A 9,262-nucleotide genomic window follows, 5' to 3' on the forward strand; every position below is an offset into this window, starting at 1 on the left:
ACAAGCTCTCGGTGCTTTTCAAATGGACATTAAATGACTATTATTAATGTATGGGAATGAGCAGAGACATGGAACATGATAATATTCCGGGCAAGTGTTGGAGGCGGAAGAAATCAAAACACAGGTTTTGACACAAACTTTCCAGCATTGACATTCTAAAGATTGATGCACATTACATCCTCTGGCTTTTTGTGTTGTGTACGTGAATTGTAATAAGCCAAGAGTGGATTTATTTTAAGCTGAACTCTAGGCAGATATGACACAAATTTAGGTAGGCCATACCAAGCAACCAGAATGTATCGTTTACTTATTTGACCACTTGAAGACCAAGTGTTTACACCCCTTTCCTGGCAAGGCCATTTTTCAGTATTCAGTGCTGAGGTATTTTGACATTTAGTCATGCAACGCTGTACTGAAATAATTTTATAAATTTTTTGGGGACAGAGCTTTCTTTTGGTGGTATTTAATCACCACTGGGGGTTTTATTTTGACTATATAAGGAATAAAGTATTTAAAATTTTCCCTACATTTGTAAACATTTTATTACCCAAATTTTCGGTAAAATTGAAGACGGGATCACATCGGGTAAATGGACACCAAACGTGTTGAGCTTTAAAATTGCGCGCGCCTGGGAATTTGCAAAAAACTACCATACGCAAAATTGGCCATAGGCAATGCTTTAAAAGCTTTTACTGCTCATCACTTTAGTCATCAGTGATTAATGGCCCTCAAATTATTGCTCTCTGACATTCGTGGTGATATGTAACGTGCAGCGCAATGTGCGCAATCGCCATTTTCGCACGTAGGTGCACCCGGCGCGCGTGTGTGTGTGTGTGTGTGTGTGTGTATGTGGGGGCAGGGGACTTGTATAAAAAACATCTGTATAACTTTTTTCCACTTAGCTTTATTGCTATCACATAGGGGGCTGGGAATCCCCCTATGTGATAGACAATTTACACAGAATGGTCCTCTTTATGGAGACATCAGGGGTCTCTAAGACCTCTGTCACCCTGGGACCTCTAAAGAAGCTGATGAAGCAGAGATCTGCTTCAAAAAGCTTCTTTCCAGCTACAGAAGCTGGAGAATGACAGCTGAATGCAGAAGTGATGTGATGCACATCACTTCCAGTAAATAGCCATCGCTGGCTAGTTACAATCTAAGCAGTTTTCCTGCTCATGCGCTCCGCCGAGCAGCAAGCACGATCGGGATGGGTGAGGACGTTTAAAAAAACCTGCTTACATTCAAGAAGCTCCTGGCTGGCCGTTTAATTACAACGGCCGGCCTGGAAGCAATTAAAGTGACATTAATCCCTCAGATTTTTTTAACATAAACCAATACTGTAATGTGTGCCTTACTGTAATCCATGGTTGTTTCCCTTCTCTTTGCTGCTCTTCCTTTTAAATCTGTATCTCTTCTCATGCTTGGGGAGAACTTCCCTTTGCAGCTGAGACAAGGCAGTCTGCTGCAAAGGGAAGTTCTCCCCAAGCATGAGAAGAGATAGATTTAAAAGGAAGAGCAGCAAAGAGAAGGGAAACTACCATGGATTACAGTAAGGCACACATTACAGTATTGTTTTATGTTAAAAAAATCTGAGGGTTTAATGTCACTAAGTGAAATCTGGTTACTGCGCTAGGCACAATACGTTTTTGATGTTTTAAAAGCTTTGTAAAATGAACAAGTTATGGGACGAATATCACCATCCATTTATATTCAAAACGGGTATGAGGAAATGACAATCATGCATTAGACCGATGAAATTCGTTTTCTTGCTAGTGTCTTTAAAAGAGAACTATGGTTAAAAAAAAAATGTTGGCCATAGTTCTCTTTAGGGTCACAGGAGGACATTTAAAATGTCCTATCACCCTAAACTCTGCCTATTGGTCCGCTATATGCTGACAGTGCAGAGCCATGCTGCAGCCGGGAACGATCCCAGCAATATTGTGGGAATCCACCCTGCCTCGTGATTGATAGCTGACTCTGCCTCTATAGAGTCAGAGCCAGCTGTGCTCTCCTCCCCCTGTCTGTCCCTCTAGTCAGCGGAGGGGAGGGGGGAAATCGCTGTGGGGAGCTGCTCTCTGCAGGGAGAACTTGGAGAACCCTGAAGAGCCTTTTACTGCTGCTGACCGGGGGCCCCGTAGTGGTAGTTCCGCCACTGTATTAAGACTCTCCCCATAATTCTCCTTTGTTTCTAATAAGAAATACATATTTTTATAGAAGAGAAAAACCTCTAGAAAATCCTAATTATAAAAACGCTTTTCTTGATGAAAGCTTGCTTTGTGTATTCAGCGCCAACCTTCATAGAGATAGGTGTTCGGGAATTATTCTTTAAGCGTCACGTATAGCTATGCATAATGAAGTAATCTGTTCTAATATGTAAATATAATGTGTTGTTTTAATTTTTCACCTTCGAAAATGTAATTTGCATGTTTTAAATGGCGGAAGTTAGTTTGCTAAACCAAAAATGTGCAGGTGTTCATTGTTAGAAATAGGTGCAAGTGACCCTAAACTCAATCTTAAAAATACATTTTGGTACCTTTTAATAATTAACACAAATAAGATACATTTTTATTAATACTCGGCTGTAGATCTTCAAATCATCTCTGAATTGGTGCCGACACTGTCCTTCCTTCTGGAGGGTGGCTACTTTTGTTCCCCATGGTCCCTGTGTGTGTTGTAAAGTAGTCACCGCTCCAAGATCACTCTCGGGATGGACTACAATCTCATGCTTAGTTTATTAATTTGCATTGAGATTGTAGTCCATCACAGGAGTAACCACCCTCCAGAAGGATATCTGCTTTATTAAATGTTGCAAGGTTGAGTCTCACTGATCTTTCTTTCTTTATATCGATCTTTCGCCTATTTTTTTTTCAGGATATCTGATGATTGTTTAGATTGGCAGTTATGGAACCATCTTTTAATATACAGCAATACTATTCTAGCTCAGCTCTCTGACACCTATTCATTCATCTATTCTTGTACTGCCATATGAATAACTGATTTGCCACTTGTGGACCTGCAAATATGCTTCCTGCTCTACCACTCCAGCGCTCTGCCCTGTCATAGCTGAGTAATACTTAGACCACTCATCACAAATGTCCTAACACTGACCTTTAGACCTTTATGCCGAATGAAGGGGGTGGGGGGGGGGTTGAGGTGTGACCAGGTCACACTATATACAGACTATATATATTTCTGTGACTTTAAAGGAGAACTATGGGGTTAAGGCTTTTCCCCATAGTTCTCCTTAGGGTAACGGGAGGACACTAGCGTCCTCCCGTCACCCTATGCTCTGTCCCAGTCCTATAGGGCATTGAACTGTAGGCTACTTAAGGCCATATTAATGGGTTAAAATACACCTGGAATTTAAGGTTCTCCCCAGTCGGAAACCATATATTTGTAGCTTTTATTTCAAAAAAGTACTATGCTGTTTAACCATCAGCTTTGAAACCAACATGTGTCTTAGCTAGATTTGCATTACGGATGTTCAGATACTAGTGCCAATACTTGACATTTTAACGAAAGCTACAAGGGTTGTTGCGGTTGCAGCCGGGACCTAGCTCTGGCGCTCCACCACCGTCCTGAAATCATTAGTCTGTATTGTTTTAGAAAAACTGTCACATGATGACAATAAACAATGTATCAGTACTTGTATCTGTGAGTACTTGGACAAGTATCGGTACTTGTACTTGAAAAAATGGTATCGCTGCATCCCTTATATATATTTCTAAAAAAAAAAATGATCAAAATAGGGATGCACAAATCCCAGGAGCTTCGTATGCTCTTTAAAAATGACAGCTGCCTCCTAACTTTTGATTTTTTTTTTCTCTAGTCTAGTCTCGGAGCTGGAAAAGTATCTGTACCTAATTTGCATTGTCTTTTATTGGGTTGTGTTACAGAAATGACCCGACCTACATGATCCAAATGCCAGGGCATTCCTGTAACAAAGCTGCAAGAACAAATCTAAGGTTGCATATTGAGAATGATTGCGATTCTCCTTTTGGCTGCCCATCATCTGCTCCCGTTCACATGCACATGACAGTAACTAACAATGAGCAGAAAACGCTAGTCTCCTCGCTGCCTCCTGCCTGCAGTAGAAGCTGCAAGCACTAGAGATAACCCTCTAATAATTTTATATAATTCTGTTATTTTCCTGCTCGCACCTTCCAGGATCAGTTGGCAACCAATTAAGAGCTTCATACATTTACATTTAAAGGTAGAATCGGTCAACCATGGAAAATTTGCATTTAAGCAAAGGAAGGAAGCACTGCCTGCCTGCAGAGTGGCTCTAGTTTTTCATAAATCTTTTGTAACTTTTTTTTTTTTTGTTGTGCTTGCTAATTTCTGCCATTCTTTTTTTATGAAGGTCTCCATATGTGATGTAAAAATGCAGATTATAAGAATAAACATGTTTTAGCTCATATAGAGGTATTTGTATGGAATCATGTGAAAAGAGGCTGCAGAAAAGCCCAGTGAACATCCTATAGAATGAACGCTCTTTTAGAGTTTCTTCGAACGTGTGCATCCTGGAACTGCTCTTTTAAATCACTTATCTGTAATTTGATTAATGTAGCTGAATTAAAAAAATGCATGTTTACCGCCAAATATATTTTTATACATGTTTTTTTTTTTTTAATGTACTATTCATTATGGTGTTCAGTGCAGTCTGTGTAGGCAGATATATCCGCAACACTACAGGAAAGGAGATTTACAGTTTTCTAGTTTAAGTCTGTTTTAATAAATGCTAATAGGGTAAAGATGCATCTAATCAGCTTCAGAAAGTGTGATATGGTGACTTAATTTCCCTTTTCGTGACATAACATACCAGTATATATAAGATATGCTGTTGTAGCGTGTCCCAAAGTGATCCCACGGTGTCCTCACAAAATTCAATTTAATTGGCTGCTGCTTTCTGATATTTCTTTGGAACCTCAGAGGTGAGGTCTCCTTCTTTATCATTGCTCCTGCTCTTTTTCTGATAAAGCCGTTTTAGACTCCGTTAACACCTAGGTGTCAGCGTTTTCGAGCATATAGCGCACGTTTTGTTGAAGTTTACCATCTAGCGTGTTTAACATGGTTTCGCACATTTTTACACGTGTTAGATAGGCATATACAAAGACACATTTTATTGAGCAGATTGAAATGCGTTGCGCTGAATGAGCAAGCATAAACACAAATGCGTAAAAACGTGCACAGAAATGTGCAAACCTCTTGTGTTGTGCGTTTTCACGTGCTTCCATTGAAGTCTTATGCGGCCAAACGGGCTGTAAGCTGCCTGAATGCAGCTTACAGCCCGTAAGCACCCAGATGCGGAAAGGGGCCATATAAATGAATAGGATTTTTTGTGTTAAAAGTTTTGTCATGCTGAAGTCAAACCACCCATGTGTGAACAGGGACTTGCTATGTTGCACATACATTTGTTACTTCCGATATATATTTGCCCATCCAAGAGTGATAATTGATTTTCAGGTGGAAGCTGGTGGTATGTCATGAATTCTGGAACAGGGAGATCTCCCGGTCATATTCACTTCTATGTTCTTGTCCACCTGGGAGTTTAGGTGTTCTGTCCACCTTTTTTTTTTTTGTGTTCCAGAACATCCTGTTAAATGCTATATAATAAACATTGCACAATCCTACATTTAATATAATATAACTTAATGGCTGCAGCAAGTGTGCAGACCCAGAAACTTTAGGGCAGATATCAGAGCGTCCCCGAGAGGTATACTACATGATTGTGGACAGATGACCATCACACCCATGTGAGCTTGTTGGACATCCCATTCCAAAGCAATTGCAGGCATTAATATTGAGTTGCCACTACCTCACCACTATGGGGCTTTAATTGCCTCCGTTTGACACACGGCTTATCACAAGTGTGTGTGGGAATTTGTGCCCCTTCAGCCAAAAGAGCATTTGTTAGGTCAGACACTGATATTGGATGAGAAAACCTGTCTCGTAATCGGCATTTCAAGTCATCGTGAAGATTTTCAATTGGGTTGAAGTCAGGGCTCTGTGCAAACCACTTAAGTATAGTTAAGCTGGAGCAGTCCCCACAGAAAAAGGCCTTTTACTAAGGATATACTGATACTAGTGCTTGCCCAAATGCTCTGATACCTTCCCCGATACCGGAACTTCCTTGTCAGAGGATGATTTCATCTATCCGGCAGTGCCGTAGGGGAATATGGAACTGGCAATCAGCATCGAGCTGGCCCAACAGCCAGCTCCATGCTGATTGGATGGGGAGACGGCTTTCCAGCCAATCGGCATGGAGCCGAGATCGCCCGGGATGCTGACTTCATGCTGATTGGCTGGTGGGCTTCCCGGCCAACCAGCATCAAATCGGGAAATCGGAAAGCTGGGCGACATGTCATTACCCACTGCCCGGCTTCCTGATTGCCCAGGAAGCCGGCTCCATGCCAGCTGAAGCACCGTTATCAGTACTCTGTATCGGCGAGTACCCACCGCAAAATATCGGTACTAGATACCGAAAGGCCGGTATCGGTGCATCCCTAGCCTTTACCAAACTGTTGTTCCAAGGTTGGATGTACACATTTGTCTAAAATATCTTTTGAAAGCGGTAACATTAACAGCTTTCAATGGAAACGCGTGAACTCAATCATTTGAGTCCACATACCTTTAGCCATATATATTTTTTCTCGGGGATCTACCAAAAGCTGAAATATCAGTTTTGGATGGAATGACCATTGAAAGTAGTAGCACCATAGGTTTATCAATGAAATAACTTTTAATTCTCACACCGTTATTGTATATTACAGTAAAGGGATGTCATAAGACAAAAAAAATGCTATCTTCAGCAGCAAACTGTTGAATGCTTATAGCATTTTTGTAGCATTCAAAGACCTTAAAGTGACAAACTCAGGAGTTCAATCTTAAAAATGCATTCAGGTAAATTAACTATTAACAAACCTGTGCCCTAGTTTTGTATAACTCGGCTGTAGATCCTCCAATCATCTCTGAACTGGTGCTGACACTGTCCTTCCTTCTGGAGGGTGGTTAGTTTTGTTCCCCATGGTCCCTGCATGTGCTGTAAAGTAGCCTCCGCTCCAAGCTCACTCCCGTGATGGACTACAATCTCAAAATACAAATTGGCAAACTAAAAGGGAGACTGTAGTCTTTCACAGGAGCGAACTTGGAGCTGTAGCTTCTTTACAACACACACAGGGACCATGGGGAACAAAAGTAGCCCCCCTCCAGAAGGAAGGACAGTGTCGGCACCAATTCAGATGGTGATGATTTGAGGCTCTACAGCCGAGTGATACACAAATAAGATACATTTTTGTTAGGATACTTCTGAGTTTGGTGTCACTCTAAGATATGTTATCATAGTACTAAGACTTTTACACATGCCATACAAATAATATTTTAAACGTGTGAGAGGTACAGTTTGCAATAATGAAGAAATGTAATGATCTTTTTGCTATCATTTCAATTGTATTTTCAAATAAAGAGCAATAACGTGGCTGTGTGCTAAAGGTGTGACTGTGGATGGTTAGTAAAGTAATACAACAAATGTAATTATAGCTGTTTTTATGAGTTAGTTTTTTTAAAACAAGTATTTTATCATTTACTTTGCCATCATCTTGGATGTGTAAAAGCGGATTTTCTCATTTTCTTCCTTACAGGTAGAGTGGATGCAGCAGCAGCAAGTGAAGAAAAGGGTGAAGAGGCATATTCGAGCAGATTCCAGCCTTATGTACTTTAATGACCCCATCTGGTCTAACATGTGGTATCTGGTAAGTATGCCAATCTACACGTTATTTGCTGGCAGGATAGAGTTCCCACTTGTGTGTGCCAAGTGCTTTAATGTCTGAAAAATCCAAAAATACATTTCCATTCACTTCCATGTAAACAATGATTTGCATGCCGAAGACTTTATTCAGCTGTGTTTTACGGTGAAGTTTGTATCACTGCAGCTAATCCCTGGCGCCACACGTGAAAGGTAATGTATATTGGGGGTTTATTTATTCTTCTGTTCAAGGCTAAAATTGTTACATTTTTAAGATGTGTAATATTTGTATATTTAATATTTACCTGTTTATCACTAACAGACAGACTTTTCACACGTTGACAAATCTAACCTCAACTGCCTGAATACCCATCTTCTCTGCCCTGTACAGAGTTAGAGAGACAAAGTCTCAAAGGAAAGAGTTAGTGAGAAATCCCTACAAAACGTGTAATGACTGCATCTTGTAATTGTGGAAAATATATTTTATGTAAATCTAGAAGGAAATTAAGTTAAATATTAGTGCAGTAATCCAGCGTCAAACTTTTCCTCTGTGCAGGAGCTTTCTGTAATACAGACCAGTCACTGCTGTTCTCGCTCCTTGTTCAGGGTGACTGGTCTTGTCTCCGCCCCTCCTGTATTTTTTTTGCAGGCAGCCTGTAGAGGGTGGAGCTTGCTGGGTCTCTCCCACAGCTCTTCTTTCTGCGCAGGCAATGTGAGGCATAGTGCTCTCCCAGTATTTAAATGTAGAAAGCAGGAATCACCAGCACTCAGTAGATAGTGTTCAAGTAATAAACGTCCATTCTTCACAAACCAGTCTTCACAAATAACGTAATGCCAACGTTTCGGGGCTGCACAGGGTCCCTTCATCAGGGCAATGATGTGGGCATGATGCTGATGATTCCTGCTTTCTACTCTTGATGTGCACAGCGCCATCCTTGATTATCACTGCGAGCACCACCATTGTGATTTGGGCCGGGAAAGCTGTAGGGAGTGCAGAGGGACCTACCGCTTTCCCAGTATTTAAATTAACCGTTTTGTGCCCAGATTTTAGGTTTAAAACTTGCAAGTGTTCCCACTGCCACCAGCTATGGGAGTGCGTTATGCCCCCACCAACCATAGCATTTTTGCTCCCATTGTCACCTATAATGGGGTACATTTTGCTCTCATTGGCACCATTAGGGTCCAGTGGTTTTACACCCATTGACATGAAGGAAAGATTTTTTTTTACCCCACTGACAAAAAAATCTCCCAGCAAGGTGGGGGTGTGGGGCATTTTTCCATCTGAGGAAAGTGGCATCTGATGCTGCTTAATCTTACACACACTGTCACAAACAGTCACACACACTTCATTTGCAGGCACATTGGTTGAGTAGATTGCTCTGCCATTCATTGCTTGATCTTGAAGAGTAGTCAAGTCATTAATGCACATCTGACCACTATCATAAGTCTATTGCACCTGCAAAGTGTGGTGGATACTAGATTGGACTTGATAGAAAGATTTTATATATATATATTTAT

At 41.0% G+C, this 9,262-nt stretch overlaps 1 protein-coding gene across 5 annotated transcripts in view; it reads left to right on the top strand.

Annotated features, from left to right (window-relative positions):
• Nucleotides 1-9,262, top strand: part of PCSK6 (proprotein convertase subtilisin/kexin type 6) — a 157,582-nt gene that overhangs the window by 63,134 nt on the left and 85,186 nt on the right. For 3 of the 5 annotated variants that reach the window (XM_018566763.1, XM_018566762.1, XM_018566764.1), the window contains exon 3: nt 7,645-7,751. In XM_018566763.1, the coding sequence (XP_018422265.1) occupies nt 7,645-7,751 (107 nt within the window). Of the gene's footprint in view, nt 1-7,640; nt 7,752-9,262 lie in introns of all 5 variants that reach the window. The other 2 variants (XR_001941756.1, XM_018566761.1) reach the window with 1 other exon arrangement.

The sequence above is a fragment of the Nanorana parkeri genome, unplaced genomic scaffold (genome assembly GCF_000935625.1).
Source record: "Nanorana parkeri isolate BGI_ZX_2015 unplaced genomic scaffold, ASM93562v1 scaffold973, whole genome shotgun sequence".
Lineage (NCBI taxonomy): Eukaryota > Metazoa > Chordata > Amphibia > Anura > Dicroglossidae > Nanorana > Nanorana parkeri.